This window comes from Harpia harpyja, chromosome 7, assembly GCF_026419915.1.
Source record: "Harpia harpyja isolate bHarHar1 chromosome 7, bHarHar1 primary haplotype, whole genome shotgun sequence".
Lineage (NCBI taxonomy): Eukaryota > Metazoa > Chordata > Aves > Accipitriformes > Accipitridae > Harpia > Harpia harpyja.
The window spans coordinates 57,532,057-57,551,251 of NC_068946.1; the positions used below are offsets into that span (position 1 = coordinate 57,532,057).

The 19,195-nt window shown below is 39.5% G+C and overlaps 1 protein-coding gene across 2 annotated transcripts; it reads left to right on the plus strand.

Moving 5' to 3' along the window:
* Positions 1 to 2,861: 2,861 nt before the first annotated feature.
* Positions 2,862 to 11,778, plus strand: DAPL1 (death associated protein like 1). 2 transcript variants are annotated; one of them, XM_052793378.1, is made up of 4 exons: positions 2,862 to 2,992; positions 6,763 to 6,850; positions 9,895 to 9,958; positions 11,505 to 11,778. In XM_052793378.1, exons 1-4 carry the CDS (start codon positions 2,944 to 2,946, stop codon positions 11,622 to 11,624), a joined length of 321 nt encoding a protein of 106 aa, XP_052649338.1. In that variant the 5' UTR covers positions 2,862 to 2,943; the 3' UTR covers positions 11,625 to 11,778. The 2 variants fall into 2 exon arrangements, with proteins under 2 accessions (XP_052649338.1, XP_052649339.1); XM_052793379.1 differs by lacking the exon at positions 2,862 to 2,992 and adding an exon at positions 3,409 to 3,732.
* The last annotated feature ends 7,417 nt before the right edge of the window (positions 11,779 to 19,195 follow it).

Genomic DNA, 19,195 nt, shown 5'->3' on the forward strand with positions numbered 1-19,195 from the left:
GGCACCGCTGTGAACCCCTCTGTATTGTGAACACCCACTCTGCCTCCAGGAGACGCTGGTACCATCCACGACGCAGGACCCTCTAACATACAGGCCAAGAGAAGGCACCAGTGTCAAGCTATATATTAAATATTAGTAAAGTATATTTTCTTTTTTTTTTTCTTTTTTAAAGATAATAAATACAAGTAGAAGTTCTAAAATTTTCTTTATGCACACGAACGGATCAGTCCTGCACAACCTCTGGGCTGCGCACACCTCACTTCGGAGACCACTGCCCTAGACGACTGGTGAGCAATGAATAGTCTGTTACCAACTTGTTTCCAAGTGAACTGGGTGACTTGATTTTATAATAAATTAATTGGATCTTTCAAATGTCTTGTTCAAGCTGACAAAGTTCAGCCTTTGTTCTCCAAAGGATTTGGAAAACCTATGGGCAATGAGAGACTACTTTTTATAATGTTAATGTGGCTTTGCCCAGCAGCTTTGTTGCTGTCCTTTCTTGGAACTTATGTCCTTACTGTTCATGCTGTTTCCCTCTTGTATTTATGACATGCTAGTTGATTAACATGTAAGTTATGGTATCTTGGACAAAAATGCAATTTCAGTAAGGTATAGGCAGCAGGAACAGAATAACTAACTCTTCAAGATAAAGATCTTCTAATGTAAATTGTATCAGTAATACATTAGTAATAAAATATGGTAAAATCATAAAATAATGCAGAAATAGGAGGCATTGTGACGTATTTTTAATGTTTTCAAGTTTTTAGCAGGTTCTTAAAAATGGAAGTGAGGATCATTTTGATAACTGACAGAAAAAAGTAGGGCTTGTGTTAGTATGTAATGAACAGAAAACTTAAATTGGTCGTGATGATATGTCAAGGCTTTAAAATGGATAGTAGAAAATAATTTTTAATTGCCTTTGTTGTGTAAAACATCCATGTTTGTTAAAATCATGGGTGTTTTTTTTTAAAAAGGCATGTGAATGTCAACATTTCACTTCTGTCTCAAGCAGATATTAATGACTGAAGAGGATAAGCTTTACCTCACTAAATCAAGTTCTACAGTCTTTTGCTTGAAATAAAATCACCACGTAGTTCTTAAAAGCTCTATCTGTAGCCTCATCACTAAAATAGTTGTATAAAATTGGGGGGGAAAGTGACTAAAAAAGGTCTCCTATAATCTCTGTAAAGCTTCCGTATTTCACTATGGCTTCCCCCAACAAATAAGGATTAACTGTAGAGATAATGTTTTCCTCAAATATTTGTGCATGTCCTGATCAGTGGAACAAAAAGCCTTCAAGCCTTCTCTAGAGAGCAAAAATTTAGAGGCTTTTTGCCCAGGCATTGGTCATAGAAACCTAGTAGACAAATGCACAGTTATGTATATTCACACAACAGTATGGAGGTTATTCATAACTATTACAACTTTGGACATCAGTATTAAAATTGGGACCACAGAGCTATGGTTGAACTTCATATCATCAACAGTTAAAACCAAGTTCTGCTACAGTATCACTTAAAAACTCCCAGAGAAACTGATGACTAGTTTTTGACCCAGAAGAGGATGCTTTCTTCAGTCAGGATACAAAGTCATACCCAATTTTACACTAACTTCATTACTTTCATTAGAAGTACTTAACATACGCAGCAAAATAGCATAGCAAAACACATACATATGAAATACATATTATCACTAAGATAGCAAAAAATGAGATGCTGTAATACGATACCTGGTACTATAAATGAAATTTTTCTTCTGTGCCACTTAAGTCAGCATTAACTCCATTGACTAAAATAGACTTTTTCTTAACCCATGTACGTATTAGAGGATGTTTCCATGGAATACACAGCCAGTAAATGACTGTTCTCTGGTTCTGAGGGGACGTGAACTTGAAACGAGATGTCCTGTAGCACTGAGATTCTCTGCTGTCTGCCAAGGTGTGAACTCCTACTGGAGCCTTTCCCTCAACTGAGGTACTAGCAGCTGAGGTACTTCTCTACCCAGAAACTGATTTTCACTAAGTTTAGAGCACAGAACTATATCTGCAATCTCTGGCCCTCTGTTAAATGTGGCCAAAGGCAGCCGGGGACTTCAAAAGTTCTCAGCCTCGGGAAGCAATACATCAAAACACACAAGCTGAATGCATAACCTTGGATTCTGTAGGAAACCCAGCTAAAAAATTTAACAAAACAACAAATCAACAAAAGCAACGATAAAATTCCCAAAACAACAATAAAAAAACTTGAGACACATACAAGTGAGAAAAATTCTACGTGAAATACCACGGAAAGTAAAATAGGCTGAAGGAAGCTGTGAGCCTATAGCAGTAATTTAAAAAGTCTATGATCAACAACCATGACAAAACAAAGAAAAAGGAATAAAGACAGGGCGACTTGGACGAGGGCTAACTAAGGTGACGGAGGTTTCCATTAGACTGAGATGAGACAGCAGTCAATCTAATACTAACCCCTCGCATAGTTAATTTTCTTCCTTCAGTCACTCCCTTCCTCCTTTTCATGGGACTTACATGATGCCCTCACGCTGCAGCGTCGCAGTCTATGTTTTTCCAGCGCTGCCTCCTCAGGCAGTTGCCGGGAGTTCAGCGCTGCGTTAACCTGTTGGAACAGAGCACCCGATGAGTCGCTACAGCCTCCGCCCCAGTCACCACAACCCTTCTCCGACGCGCTCCTACGAGCTCCTTCCCGCCCCCCTCAGCGGATCACCCCCCTCGCTGCGGGCGCGCCCACCACCCGCTCCCCGCCCGCCGCTCACCGCCGCACCGCTGCCCCCACAGAAGCCGCTGCCCCCACAGAAGCCGCTGCCGCCCTCACCCTCAGGTGCCGCCTCAGGTGCCGCCTCAGACGCCCCCGCGCCCGCCCCCAGCCGCAGAAAGGCGCTGCTTCGCGGCCCGGTGCGCGTCCGCGGCGGCTGCCTGGCCCAGCCATGGCGCGGAGACGGCGCTTTTCGCCGCTGGGCGGGCGCCCTCCTGCAGGTAGGGGCCGGGGCTTGGGGCTGGGGCTGCGCCGGGTTCCCTGCGCGGGAAGACGGTGTGAGAGACGCTCCCCCTCCGCGGCCGCCGCGCTCCTCGGCGCGGGCGGGCGCCTCTCCTCGCGCCGGTCCGCGGCGGGCGCGCCGCGGGCAGAGGGAAGGCAGCTGCCGCCGTGCGGCGACGGCCCCGCGGGCAGCGTGGCCGGTCGGTGAGGGGCTGCGGCCCCCGAAATCGGCCGTCCTCGACGAACGCGGCTGCCGGTAGCACCCGACGTCCGCGGAGCCGCCGGGCCGGGCCGGGCCGCACTGCCCCGCCGCAGCCGGCGGCTCCCGCCGCTGCGGGGTCCCGGCCTGCCCCTCCCGAGGCCTGAGGGGCCGTGGAGCGGTGCCGGCGGGCAGGGCTCGGGCGGGCGGGACCGGTGGGCGCCGAGCGGTCGGGGCCGCCCCGTCGCCTTCTCCCGTCGCCGCCGGGTTGGCGGGGCCCGGAGCCGGACCTTCTGCGGGAGGATCGCTTCTGAAGCGTCCGTGTAAGCTCAGCTGGCCCTGGGGCAGGCGTGGAAGCTAGTCTGCTGTGCTCAGCCTTGTCCGCTTCATCCAGGGATCCCGCACCTCCATGTTTGATGCTATACCGGTTCCATTAAACTTAAACCTGAACTGCTTGACGTTGGATCTGGTAGAGCAGGGCGGCATGAAGTTCGGCTGCTTTCTTAATCAGGAATGCGTTATCAAGTAATAGGGAGAGAAGTAGGTATCAATCTTCTCGTAAAATATTTTTTTTTAGTGTTCCAGCCTTATTCCTCGCCTCCTATCGCAATGCGAAAAACTTTTTTTTTTTTTTTTTTAATTTCCCCCAGCTCCCCCTTGGAGTCCTTTCTTTGACTGAACGGTGCCTTTGAGTACAGGCTGATAAGCGTTCAACGTGGTACTCTAACCACTGCTCTACCTAACGGGAGATTCGTAACGATGTGATACTTGGTGTTTAAATGCCTGCCTAGGTTAGTTGGAGAATTTGAAATGCACGCAGACGGTAATCAGCTGCTGTGCTTGCCTATTTGATAATCGTGCGCTGCTAGGATCTCAAATCAGAGTTGGCATTAGTACTTGGTTTGTTTCCCGTGTGTACTGGGTACACATACAGAGCTGCTGTAGACTTAGCCTTTAGAAATGTTGTACAGCCCCTGCTTAGCCTAAACTGATTAGGGTCCATCCTGTGTCCCCGTCCCATCCCCGTGCCCCCTGGTTTATTAGGAGTACCTATTCCCTGAAAAGCTCAAGGCATAACTTGTGTGTCTCATTGTACCCCTAAAATCTGTTTTGTTTTCTTGAAAGTTTATTTTTTAAGCATGCTTTAGATGAATTTGTGATGTAAGTAGTTTTTTTCAGTTTCATTTGTCTCTAGTCCTTTCCTGGATTTTTGTGTCTGTGTGTGTGGCAGGGACGGTTGAGTTGCACCTGAAAGGGCTTTTAAACCACTGCAGCCGGTGACATAGTGCAGGTACTGTTTTTTCTTAATTTGCATGACAGTAAACAGCATCTTGGTGAGGCTTATCGGTCACTACAGTGGAGGTGATCATTTCTGGCAGAGCAGTAGGGATGGCAGGAATAAGTTTTCAACTATGCACTTACGGAACAAAGCAGGTTGAAGGTGGGCACCTTTATTCTGACCATGGTATCCATAAGTAACCTCGGGATTCAAAAGAGCTCAGTGCCTTTGTTTTCAGTTTGGGATTTTGGGTTTGGTTGGGTTGGGTTTGGCTTTGGTTTTTTTGGGGGGGAAGGGGGTGAAGAAGGGGGATGTTCCTCCTTTCTTTCTTTAAAAATACATGGTGTTTTAAATAATGGAAATTAGTAAAGATATTGGCACTTAGTTCTTACCTCTTAACTGTTAGATTACATGGCTTACAAGGCACTTACAAAAATCCAAAAATTGAACTCTATATTACAACTTTGACATCTCTCTTAATTGCTTTGAAAAAAACAAATTACAAAAGAGCTTTCTGGTGGATTCCAGAAACGTCCATATTTTACTATTCCACTGCCATGGATGTCTATGAGGAGGTTTGACAGCTGCTACTAGCAGCTATTTTAAAGTCAGTGAAAAGATTGAAATAAGTCCTGCATTATTTCTAATCATTATAAATAACTTTATTCTGTGGGCTTGTTGGTAGTGGACACAATTCCTGACTGGCCACTTAGTATTTAAATACTATCTTTTCCCATTTTGGGTATCTCTCCTTCCTGCCCAACACCTCAGCTCCCCCTTGTGCTTTTTGTAAAGCTTCATAGTGTTAAAATGTCTTTGCTTCCCTGTGTGTCTGGATCTCTTCATCCTGCTAAATTAAAACTGTAAAAAATGCTTGTATCTAGAAATCACCAATCCTGCACGTGTGCTTAGCGAAGGTCCCAAACCAAAAGTCATGGATTTAGGTTCAGTTATGGGGTTTTTTATCTATTTCCAGAATTTTAGTTGGGTTCCCATTTGTGGTTTGACTCATTCCTAAAAACCCCCAAAATCTCTCATACTCTCAGAGGAGAGTTTTCATTTTGCAGTTAGACTCCTGAAAGAACTTGGTTCAGTCTAGATCTCTAGTGTATTTGCAGCTGTAAGATGGCTAGGCAATTCATTTGCTGCTTATACAGCAGTATAATTAACTGTATGTATGTAATTTTGAAAAGAAAAGAAAAGCCAAGTCTAGATATTGCACAACTCCAGCACTGTAAGGCTGCTTTGGACATGACTGAAGGGGAATTCTTGTTTCTAAAACTAAACCTCCAACCAGGAGATACAAGGTGAGTAGTCAGATTTGGTAGAAAATGGGTGTTACAGATGGACACATCTGCTCCCCCGAAAATGCCCAAATACATTTCTTGTGCTATGTAGCTGAGTAATTCTTGAAGCTTTTCTCCATTCCATATTCACTCCTGTCCCCAAATATTTGAGTTTGAAAACTGTAGTCTTGATTATTCATGATAAGTGTTGGAACCTTGCTGTAAGATGAAGCAACTTCTTCAAAATAATGAGAAATGCATACTAAGTTTCTTCTTTCTTACTCTCACAGTTTTAAAACTTATACTTTCTCCCTGGTCATGAGGGTATTTTTTCTTTCAACGAGATGTTTTAGATAACTTTACATATTCTTTGTTCAGAATTGAATTTTCTGACATGCCTCAGAACATACATTGTTATTGTTAGGTCGCCTATAGCTTAATTAGTGCTAATTGGTTTTGTGATTGGCAGATATATTAATAAAATATAATTAAACATGCTAGAACACAAGTACAAGATGAGTATGCCGCTGGTTCTTCTCTGCATTATTAGGTTTATTCTAGAATACTTGGGGCAAATTATGAAACCTTTGTTGCTGTTGGTGACTTTGTTTGAAAACCTGAAAGTGTTTAGAGGTTTGTTTGTTTTGCTTTAAAATTAAAATGGAAACTATTACATTAGACATTATGGGGTAAGAATACATATTAACATAATAAAGTGTTAAGATTTAATATAGTTAAGCAGTGACCAAAACCCTTCTGACTTCTTGATTATAGTATTTGGAAACTGAGTATGCTATGACACAGAAGTGTAAAGTCTTTGTTGGATCTCTTTGGCTTACTTCTGTGTATGTGCGTGTTCAAAAGTTAAGCATAGAGTTAAATATTGGAAGATGCGTTCTTGTTAACAATTATCTGGGGTGTAAGTATTTTTTTTTCTCTAAATGTAAGTAATGTAGAATGTAATTCTGTAGATACTTTTACATAAATTCTATTCTCTTCTTGCAGTTAAAGCTGGAGGTATGAGAGTGTCTAAAAAGCAAGAAAATGGACCTGTTGACAAAAAGGCTAAACCTCCAGGAAAAGAAAAAACGAGGTATTGCATCGCAGGTCTTGTTCCCCCCTGCCCCATAGTTAAAGTTCATAGGTAATGGGCTGAAGGTTGAAAACAAAGACAACTCTTAATATCTGAAGAGTTCAATTATTAAATTAACTTGCGCAATTTATAGATAAAAGGTAACCTTGAGGTAATCATCAACGTAAACAAACAAACAACAAAAAGCAAAAAACAAACTTCAAAACCTAAGGGCAATGCCTTGCAATGAAAGACAAGGGCTGAATGTCTTCCCTACCATCATGTGTTACGGAACAGAAATTAAAACCATGTGTTGTCCACCTGTACCTAATAAAGTAATGGTCAAACAGTTTGCACTGAAATAAGAATGAATTTTAGGCTGTCCTCATTCTGAAGGAAATTAAACCCACATCTCCCACCCCCCACAAAGAGTCTATTATCCCCTGTATAGGCTATATCTCATATTTTAATCTGAAATCTAATTTGGCTTTTCCTGTTTTCTACTTCATAAGGTTACTCAAGCTATTTTGCCCCCAAATGAAGGCATGCTTCTACTTTTGAATAAAGTAGCAGTGACTGGTTGAAGTGGTCATCAAAACAAATATTTTCTTACAGCTCTTTCAAACGAAGACTGAATGTTTTTCTAAAATATATGCACTTTAATTCTTAAATATCACTTAACAAAAACTTAAGTTGTCCAATATAAGCATAAGAGGGTAAAATTTTAATGACTTGTGGTGTTCCTGAAATTGCATTAGAGTCCAAATCCTAAATGGAACACAGTGCCTAAATAGGATTTCGACACTCAGGTTTTTGCTTCTATTGCAACTTTAAATGTTCTCAGTGGCCACCCGGTTTGGATGCTCCTTATCTCACCACATACCTTCTTTTTTTGCACAAAAAGTTCCTTTTAAGAGCCTCCAGTTCTTTTGGGCATATCTAGAACTGCATAGTTATTGCAGAGTACCTAGCACCCTTCATAATTGCTGTGACATTCAGAAACCAGTCAGTGTGATGTTAAGGTTTTGTTCAAAGGAGCCTGATACAGTGATCTGCTCTTGGAACAAATCTGCTGTGTCCTGATAGCTATGACCTCATTGTGCAAGGAAGTGGTGTACATATCCTTCTCCATATGATGATTAGGATACTTGTGAGGAAATGGAAGACCTGAATTTTAGCCTGTTGTCAGCTAAAAATGGTACGTACCTTGCTGTGTCAGTTGGCTTCACCAGTGAGCTAGATGCTTCCTGTTGAAGTTGAATGGAAAAAAGACTCATGGAAAAAGACTTCATAGAAAAAGACTTGAGATTTGTGGGGATAAGACAAAATGTAATGGTTAAAGTACTGTGCTTGGGAAGGTGGATCTAAAATTTCGCTTGGCATTGTAACTTGTTTGCATTTAATACCTATATCCCTTTTGTCAGTGTTCAAAATCATATGTAAGTTGAGACTTGAACTTGGATATCCTTCTCTAATGAGTGCTCCTGCAACTAGTGTACACTTTTTTCTAGCCCTCTAAAACATTGAATTTTTGCTGCCCAGCGGCCCAGCTCCAAGAGGGGAGCACAGTCTGATCTTGGCGACTCTTGAGAGCAGGAGATGAGGGTTTCGTCCCCTTTAGAATGAGGACAGCCTGGAGTTCATTCTTCCCTTGGAAACTGTTGAGGGTTACTTTTATTAGGTATGGGTGGGAAACATGTCTGTTGCTGCTTTAAAAGTGACTTTGTCATCTTACTATGAAAAAGCACTTGTATGCAAATATTTTTACCTGTAGGATTGGGCTCTGATTTCTGTCCAGGTGCCTCTCCTGTAGTCCCAATTTGGGACTAGTTTTATGCATAAAAATAAACTGAAACAAAACAAGATTAAATATTCTGTTGTATCTCTTAAGAACCGAACTCCCTTCAAGCGGTCTTTGTATTGTCCTCATGATAGCTTGCTCTGGGCTTGCTGAAGAGGCCTGTGCAAACTGGGAGCAGCTCTAGAATCATGTCTTTATTAAAGCATATCTTGGAATTACCCTGAAAGCTGTGAATTACTGCTTTCACTGCTGGGGATTTAAGGACATGAGTTATTTCTTACCTGTAAGAAAGGAGCCACCTATGCTATGGAGTTTCTGTAGTACGCAGGAAACCATTTAAAAAGCCTGGATAAGACAGGATAGGTAAGTGGTCTGGGTGACTTTGTTCCGATTCCCACTTTTTTTTCCACACTGAGATTTGGAGAGAAGTTCCCTATATTACTTTTCATAAACAGATTTACTTCTGGTGTTTCTGAATATCTTTAGGTGCTGTCAAGAAGGCTTCCTTTTCAGTTGAGTGTCTGTGTGTACATTGCAGTCATAGTATCTCACTCCAAAGTACTGTAATCTGGTAATGTCATTTTACAATCTACTATTTTGCCAGGAGTTAAAACGGACGCTTGTGACTAGACTGACAGATGAACTCAGTTTTTGGACCAAGATGTGATATTTTTTTTTTTTTTTAATTTTTTTTTTTCCCTCTAAAATGTTGTAATCGGCTAGGTAACTTTTAAAGTAACTGGGTTTAGCCATATTTAACACTGACCTATTGGCACTATTTCTTGGCAGGCTACAGAAATCACCGCTGTAGGTTTTTGTTTGTATGTTTTTTTCCTCACTGGCTTGGAGGACACTAACCTACAATACAATTTTTGGAACAAAGCTGAGCCAGTAACACTGACTTCTTTCCTGTTTACTGGTTCCCTGTGCCAGAATCAATGGTTACTCAATATAGTATACATACCTTGTTGGGATGATGGATGTCATTGTCAGGTTGCAATCACAGAAGTCACAGAGAACGTGGTAAAGTAGCTTAGTAGCTGTCATATACAGACTCATTGCCTGCAACACAGATGTTTGCATTTTTCTGTTCTGAGGCAGCATACCTTTTTTTAATGTCATATAGTCTTTAATGTGATTAAAGGATTTAGCTGCAAAACCTAAATTTCTATTACAAAATGTTTTGTGTTAGGTCTGGAAAATGAAAGTGACAAGTGTTTCTGTGAGATAGAAATGCTAAATACTTTTTTCTTTTGCTTTACAGTGCTATTGCCAGTTTTTCAGAGACTCAGAACATGGGTGTATTGCTAGCAGAAGTGCTGAGCAAAGTAAGTACATCTGGAAGAACAAGATACATGTTTGTCAGGGCTTCTCCATAAAGCTAAACATAAAAAAGAAAAAAAAATCGTGAATTTTCCTTAAACTGCTGTCATCTAACATTTGTGGGTTTGTCATCTACCACCAGATATTCTTGAGATGATCTATTTCTTCAGCAGTTGTGTGGCTAAAATGCTAGATGGCAAAAAAGTAACTAGTCTTCCCTCCTTACTCTGCTATATTTGATTCCATTTTTAACACTAAGTAGCCCCAGGGTAGTTATGTATACCTGTTACAGAAAAGTACAGCAAGTTATTAAGGTGTGTCCTTTTTTTAAAGTGGTTTGTTGATTTAGATTTATTGAAATGTGAGGAAGAATTATCAGTGACGTAGTAAGTTTGTGGCAGTGCTGGGATTACAACCCAGAACAAAACCTAATCTTCAGTTCTTTATCCCACTGTGGAAATAGCTTTAACTTCTGTAAGGGTCTAACTTAGAGAAGCAGAAAGATAGCTTCTTGAAGGAGGTGGGTACTGTCACTGACAAGTGCACAGTGGATACCAAGGCGGTAAGCTAATGCCAAACTACCATAAGTGATCCCTGAGACAACAGGCATGGCGTATTCCACTGTTGCTGCCTATGCAGCTATTTCATCCGAGGCCTGATAGTAGATAGTGAAGCAGCTTCTTGACTTCTCCCTTGGAAATACTACGAGATCATTGAAAATTTTGTGTTGCAAAGCTGTTGATGGACCCTTCTCTTCATCGCTATGCTTACAACTACTGTCCAGTATCTCTTGCTACGCTGTTGATGCAGACTCTTACACCTATACTTCGCAAGAGCTGATTTAACAAGCAGCTTTTTAATTTGCATGCTAATCTGAAGATCTGACAGTTACCATCTATTTTTCATACACTTGCAGTCTTTAGATTCTGAAGCATACAAGAGTTCCTCATCCATAGAGCTTGGTAAAACATCAGTTGCATCATTTCAACATAAGCCTTTCATCAACAGATGTGATTATAGCTTTAGCATGTAGATCTTGAATTTTTGCTTAGACTTGTTTGTTAAGGAGAACAGATAGAACTCATCCTGTTTCTCTTCCGCTTGTCCCCATCTCCTTTCTTCTGACCTACCCTTTTCTTCTCCTGTTGGTTTCCAGAGTCCCATCCATGCAGCTTCCGCAGTAATTTAGAAAGTGATAATTGGATACTGTAAAGATGATGACTTTGAATCTGGGAAGAAAAGAATTTGAAGCAACTTACTGTTAACTCTGGCATACTGATTATTTGCTCTGCTTTTACTAAAAAAAGGGAGGAAGAAAAAAAATCAATAGTTCACTGAAGGTAGTCAGGCTAATATCACTTCGAAAACAGAAATTACAATTAAATGTACAGAGTAACTGAGTTTTATGTATTGATCATTTGAACTTTTTGTGGAGTTAGGTTTTACTACTGTTTTTAAACTACTTTCATATGATGGAACTTAGGAAGAGAATAGCAGAAAAGCTATATTCTATCACAACTTTCCCCCCCCCCCCCCCTTTTAATGTTACAGATGAGCCACAAAATTCATGCAGCAGCATTGCAAGTGGCTCACCAAAAGCCACAGCCTGCCTTGGAGAAGCTCATACTGCCTAAAAGAATTTACATTATTCAACAGCCACGGAAATGTTAAGATACTCATTAAAATACTCATGTTTACTTAAAAGTGAGTTGCTGTTCTAAATAGCCCTTAGCACACTGTAGTAAATGATCAAAAGCTGTGTGCCTTGTATCTTCCTGTATTTCTGTTACTGACAATAAAATACTTTATAAGAAGAGTTACTAAATGTACTTGGGATTTATTAAAGTATCATGGCTTCTGTCTAACCTGGTTTTACTAGTGTACAGTAATTACTCAATGCCAAGAAGTCTAACAGCTTCACTTACTGTGTGAATTTTGACTGAAGTATGGAAACCCTCTTTTTTTTTTTTTTTTTTTTTTTCTTCTCATTTAATGATAGCAAAGCTGAAGTGAACAGGATCCTAAGAAAGCAGGTCACGACTGAAAGGCATAGTTTTTGTTTTAATTTAGGCTGAGGTGTTCCATGCTGAATGTATGCCTTAGGCTTACTGAATAATAAGAAACTTCAGAAAGTCCTGGGAGAGATTTCTATGCAGTGGAAAAAATACTTTTTTTTTTTCCTTCCATTTCTTTCTGTAAGGAAATCCAGCTCCACTGCAGAGATTCCTCTGTTGGGATCCAGACAGTAAGAGCAACCAAGTGAAAACAGACTATTTGTGTGAACCCCTGTGGGATTTAAGGTTGGTAGAATGGGATACGAGGCTGAAAAGTGATGAGACTGAGCATGGACTGGTAATAGTTGTAAATACAAGTACAGGAAGCATCCTTGAGCCTTGCTTGCTTATACTATCAGAAAAGACAATAGAAATAGTCGGTCCTGCCCAGTCCAGAGGATAATACTCTCCTACTGCTGCTAGTTGGTTGCATACCTCAGCTGACTTCTTGTTCTGAATTTAATTCTGCTGGGACTGTTTTGTTTTTTTTTTTTTAAGGTAGTGATTGCAGATGAATATGCCACTAAAACTGTAGTCACGGAGTCCAAATAGACTTAATATGAAAGGTGATGCTTAAAAATGTTTTATTGTCAACGAGGCTTATTTTTATAGTGTGCTTTCCACATGACTACAGTGGAAATCTATTACAAACATATGAAACACACTCCCTCTTAAATAGAGGGATCCCAGGTGGGTGACCCAGAATTAGTGTTACTATTTAACATGAATATCTGCTTCATTTCATCCATCCATAAAATGTAAATAACTTTATATGTTCATTAAAGATTAAATTGTGATCACAGGAGGTGGTGATTAGTAGTTATGTTCAATAAATAATTAGGTTACCTCTTGAATAAGTAGGAAAAATTAAAATAGTGCTGCTCCTCTGAAGACGACTGTTTTTTCTTCCATGTTCCTTAACTGACTGGTAGCTGCTTGTAAAATATTGTCACTGTTATCCTGGACAACTACAGCAATATACTTTATGGATATTTAAGTTGTAGGTACGGGATTTGGAAAACAGCTAGTTCTGCTTTTTATATATAGCACACTTTCTACTCCCCAGGTTGACTGTATATAAATGAGTATCAATATGAATGTAAATGATGAAACATGATTTGAGTTAAAGCTGTCCATCATGTGTGAAATGATTATTCATGCAGTCAAGGCCAAAAATAGCACCATGCAGTCTAACATGTCAGTGGCTAATACATGCTCCCTACAGACAGAATATTAGTAAAATCTTTGTAATTCTAATCCTTACCCTTTTTGTTTCTGAAGAAAATCAATGGCTAGTGAAAAATTACAGGATCTGATTCTGAGGGCCTTTATGAACATTACTTTCTATGAAGTAGTCTGCTTCTGAAAATTTATTTATATTCTGGCCAAGGATTTAATGCAAAATGAGATCTTGTAGGAAAAGGATTGTCTTTTAGGCTGAGTTACACCCAGCCTTCCCCTGGATGCTAGATTAACTAGACACCCGATTGTTCTGGCCAATTTGTGCTTAACGTATATCTGGGTGGAGAAACCATTTGAACACCCTTTCCTGGTGCCTGGAAGGGATGGGACGTATCCTGGCTCATGACAGAAGTGGGTAACTGTGGTAAATTGCAACCTGCTGTGAGGAGTTACTCAAATACTGTGGGAATGAAGATATCTGGGATCCTTATTTCTATCCTACACCTGTAGAGTGGCTGGAAACATCACTGTCCTAGCTGTGTGCAAGTTGCTTGATGGGAATTCAACCTGTTACTGCGGTGCTTTATCACTGCACTTGTGTAAACACCCGTGTTGTGATGTAACATTAACATCACTGCAAGTGGCAGTGAATAAACCAAAGGATCTGACTACCCTTCTGTTAGTTCCTTATTTGATTTTGTGGTTTGTTTGGTTTTTTAAATGAATGTTATTTAAACTGTTCAAAGTACTACATTCAGGGTAGGGATGGCATGCTCAATGTAGACGGTAGCTATAGGAAATTACTTCCATGACATAAATAAGGTAGTCATACAGTCATTGCTTATGGATGTAATTGTTCTGTTTAAAAGGTCCTGTATACTACTCTGTGCAGTGCACATTTAGCAAGTTTGCTACTATATAGATGAATTAAGTATATACAGTAAGTAAAGGTCTGGAAGTATAGCGTCTGCTGCATCGGCAAACAGGAGTTATGCAGCATAGGCTCAGCATATGCTTCTCAGTGGCTTCTAAGAAGTGTCAGTCCTCCTGGAAAAATGAATCCATGCATGTATTGGAGCAGTGCCTAGGATCTGTATATGAGATATGTATCTGGAGTGACAGTATGTTAGTTCCAAACAGCCTAGCAGAAAGCCTGCTTTAATGTAAAGTATCTTCCACATTCTACCTGTATAAAATTTTCAGTGTAAAAAGAGGACCTAACAAGAAGTCAGGAGGTGTAATTTTGATAAACACAGTTTCATGGTTTTGCTAAACGTAGAGCAGGTGCAAGTGCCTCTTCCGCTATAACACGTATCTTGCAGAGCAAGAAATCCCGGAACGGATCTATTTAATTTCCTGCTTCTGTAGGATGTTGTCCCCTGTGGTGGTATGCTACTTGCTTTTTGTGTCAATAGCACTTACTAGTCTTTGGAGGAAATCTGAAAGATTTGTATAGAGAACAAACTAAACTCTTCTTAAATGTATTTTATAATTAAGAGCACTCCCTTTTCACCCAAGTTGGTCTTTTACTCACCTGTTGTATTTTGACAGGTGCAGTCAGGTGCATTATTTTTTCTAATTTATCTCTGTTTATTAAGGTGTCCTGCTTATAATAGTATTTTTAATAACAAGGGCTAAACAGGAAACTAAAACCATATTTCAAGCTTCTAAATAATAGACAACTTAGTTTTTCATTCTGTTTGTGCCTTCCATTCTGTGTGTCATTTTAGTTTGTGTTTGCACCTTCATTAATGATACTATGATGAATCGGTTGTGTCTTCTGTTTTAGGGAGTTTATATAGTTCAAGTCTTAATTTAGTACTTTGCTTTCATTATTTAAATATGAACTACAGCTAAATACAGAACTACAGCTAAATTAAGGAACAAATAGAGTTGGTTTACTAGAAAAATCAAAACCTTGCAGGAAGCCTATTTTCAGGCTTCATGAGGGTTATTACAAATGATGCAGGCATTCACCAAGAATGGCATGGTTTCAGGAAATTATTTCTTCTGTCGATCCTTTATTTCATCATTTTGATGGACGACACAATGTTGGTTAATATGCAGTTGTTTTTATCTGTAGGCCTCAAATCACCTTGCAGAGATTGGAATGACTGAAAACAGATTTCAGTAAGTGTTGATTGTTTCAACATATTGGTAAACTTGATAATGTTACACATTCTGTTTGACGGCCTGAGTAAGACGTACATGTCTTGCTGGACTTCTGTGCAGGGATGAATTTCCCCTTGGGCAAGGAAGAGTCCTTACCTTTAAGCACTTGACGCTCCCAGGTTGGGTGGTGCTTGACAGAGAGCTATTTGGGAACTTGGCAGTGTGCAACTTTTTAACTGGTCTGGAATGAACTCTAGTATATGCTGTTAAGTGTGCAGACCAAGGTCTGAATTGAGAGTATGTGATTTCTGACTCCTGTGTGAAACTGCAGCAGATGAAATGGCAAAGAAATTACCCATGGCAAATCTGGGAAGCTACAATAAGGGAACTACAACGAAAGACTTAATTTTAATAAATAAATATTAACTGTTGTTTAAAGCCTCTACCCCTTCCAAGATGTACTTGTTCAGCCTGCTCCTCTAAGTAGTACGTACAGATTTGCAAATCATTTCAAGCGCAGTAACCTCTGCCTCCTACACAAAGTCTAAAAGTTCTGGTAACTGGTACGCACATAAGCCCAAGCATTGACTAAGCTCATCTTTAGTTTCAGTGGTAGAGGAGTATATTTCTAGAATGTAAAAACAAATCCTTGGTCTAATCAGTGTCACCTGCGATATTCATATTGTGATTGTTCCTGTTGTGCATAAGTCCTGTAACAGGTTCACAGTAAAGCACCTCTTGGTTTTGAAAACCTTGCTGTCCTTGAGGACCATTGTTTCAACATGCTGCCATTCCTCCTGTTCCCTTCCTGCATCTTCTAGGCTATCCTCTCCTACTTGGCGTGAGCAGGACAGATATTTGCAGCTCATTAGGTTAGCTGGAGGAATATGCACTTTATGCTTTTTGGACCGCTTGTGAGTTAAATCTTTTTAAAGAGGGTAGGTGTCATGGGATTCTTTGCAGATACCAGGGTTCCATTTGTTTTGCCTTCCAGGCCTATAGCATTGTCTGACTGTTTCTTGTCCTCCCCACTGTCAGCTTAAGGGCTGCTGTTATGCCAGCATTCTGCAGAATACATTATTGAACCAGGCGTGTACTCTGTTTTCAGTCTTGCTCAGCTACTGTAAACTCTAAAGGCACTTTGAATTCCCTGGTGAAACCAGTCATAGTTTTCCCTTTATTCAGCAAAGCCATGCAGAGAAGAATGATTCAACATAATAGCATGCTTATTATTCTTGTCAAATCTGGCCACTATTCCACTCTTGCTGAATTTTAATGAAAAACTCTTAGATAATTTTATTAACAGACATTTCAGTCTGGCACTTCATTTATAACCGGCTATCAATGTTTAGTTCATTCTTCAATTGAAGAGAAGGACTATTACAATTCTGAAGTTTGAGTATTGCTGACTCTCCAGCTAAGAGAGACTCTCCAACTAACAGAGGGTCCAACTCTCCAGTTGTTTGCTAACACTTAAGATTTTATAGAGGTTTATGACTCATATCAAGAGTAGCTTAAGAAATTTCAATAGTTCTTAATTATTATGTGTATACTATTTTTACCACAAGAGGTTGCTATATCCCTACAGCTTATTCAGGTTCTGCCAGCTGAGCTAGCCTCAGAAAACACAGCTATTTTCTTACAAGGAGGTGTATTTTAATCTGTTGAAAAAGTTTCAAAGAAAAAAATAATAGATTAGTTTATGAAAGCATCATTTGGTATTTCACAGAGGACATGACTCCCTAGAAGTTGTAAAAATACAAAGGGCATAATTTGATGGTAACAAAAAGTGGTATCTGATTCCTTCTCCTTCCTACATTCTCTGTGTTCACAGCTGTAGTCAATTACAAATGAAACATAGAACAAGGAATAGGGTAAAGTGCATACTGTATTGGTATCAGGTAAATTTACATAGTTAATCAAGATTTGCTGGTTTTGTAGATGCTTTCATTACGTTTCTAAACATGGTTACTTCAGAACAAATTCATTGTTTCATTTACCAGGCAACATTGAGAAGTTGGATACAGCATTTCATATTCCACATCAGGTATAAAGGGTTGAAATTTCTGAAACTGACTTGATTTATACACAGTGCTTTTCTCTTGTATTTTGGGTTTACTAATGGTGATTAATTCAGAAGTTATTTTTATGTAAAGGAATGATTAAGACTTTTCCTAAGCTATTATAAAAAATGTTTTATATAATAGCCATCATTTTAGTTGCACAATATACATTTACTGTATACTGAAATAGAACAGTCACTAAAATGAAGATTGACTTTAAATTTTAAATCCAACCTTCTACTTTCATTGTTCATAACTTTCTTAAATTCCTTCAAGTTTAAAATTTCCATATTTGGTATGTTTTTTTAAAGTTAAAGAATTGGAGCAAACTCTGAGCTATCTTTAAGCTACACAGGCCTGAAATGTTTGTTCTTTATATGTTACTATCAAGAAAAGTCAGAAACAATGAAAAGCAAGATTATCTATTAAAAATCCAGCTGAAGTTGAAAACTTTTAACTTGGTTTATTCTGTGGATCTCAGCCTTAAAAAGTAAAACAAGTCAAAAAGCCAAATTTAGAATGAGGTGATTTTCTTGGAGCTCTTCACAGATGTCAGTCAGAGATGGGTAGGCATATAATTGCTTGTCTGCATTGTGTATGCATTTGAACTCTTCCAAACAAAAGTCTTTTGAGGTTTCTAAAGAGACTACTTTAACATGTTATGAAGAGCCCTCCAATTATGTTGAAAACTCTAGCTGCTAGTCCTTCAGTAGCAGCCTAAAATTGGCCTTGGTACCTTGAATTGTAATGAATAAAAAGAAAGAAAAAGCGGGTTGGGGAGGGTGGCAGACTGTCCCAAAGCTCTGCAGGCCTTGGCTGTAAGGAATTTAGAAATTTGGCTGGCAAAATTGGATATACTGCATGCATCTGCTTTTTTAAATGCATATACTGTTCTAAACTATTAAGCTCACACTTCACAAACTGAAGAACTTTTAAGTTTGAAGCTAGTAGGGATGGTAGAATGATAAGGAACTCAGAATTTTTTCTTTTCTTTTTTTTTTTTTTTAATCAAGCCTACTTTTCCTTTCACGATGAGCAACAAGGACTACTTACCTCTGATATTTTCCCCAGCACACATACAACCTTTCAGTAGCCTGGTGTATGTATGCATTGCGCCTTCAAACATTGCCAGTGAGGCACAAAGTGTTTTGCTTTTATGGCTCACTGATTGAAAGCAATTTATCATTTAAAGAACAGTCCTTGATATTTATAACAACAGTGTGAAAGAACACTGTTTTCACTATGCTTTGCTTCCAGCTTGGTGGGGCAAAAAGAAATGTGTGTTCGTGAGAAGGACGTCAGTAGCACTCATCTTTTCAACAGTGTGCTCACAGAGCTGAACTGTAACAACTGAACTCTATTAGGCCTCTTTTGAGACAGTCTGTCCCAACAGAATCTTCAGAAAAATAAATTAATACTGTATGTCAGACCTATTGCCATAGGACTATAAAGAAAAAATACACTAGTGAAACAGCAGAAATTACTAGCCATAAGTACAGCTCTCCTTACTTCCATGACTGTTTTCATCAGACAGATGTTTCTAGTGCTTTCAGCTTTTCAAGACATTAATTGGTTTTTTTTTTAAATTTTTTTTGTTACATCCTGGGGACTGCCAAAGTATAAGGTGTTACAAGGCATTATTTCCTACAAATCAAAATCATTTTTTTCCCTTGAAACTATTACTGCGTTCAGTGTTTTCTACATAGGGATCCATTTCCAGACAAATACTATTAGTAGTTCTTCAATATAAAGCATGTGCCCCTTATTCTATGATTTAGGTTGGAGCACATAATTCATATATGGTAAGCTTCTCATAAACTTTATGGTCTGA

Coding starts and splice junctions, on each gene's coding strand:
- DAPL1 (XM_052793378.1), top strand. CDS start 2,944: ATGGCGCGGAGACGGCGCTTTTCGCCGCTGGGCGGGCGCCCTCCTGCA. Junction 2,993..6,762: donor GGGCGGGCGCCCTCCTGCAG/GTAGGGGCCGGG, acceptor CTCTTCTTGCAG/TTAAAGCTGGAGGTATGAGA. Junction 6,851..9,894: donor CCAGGAAAAGAAAAAACGAG/GTATTGCATCGC, acceptor TTTGCTTTACAG/TGCTATTGCCAGTTTTTCAG.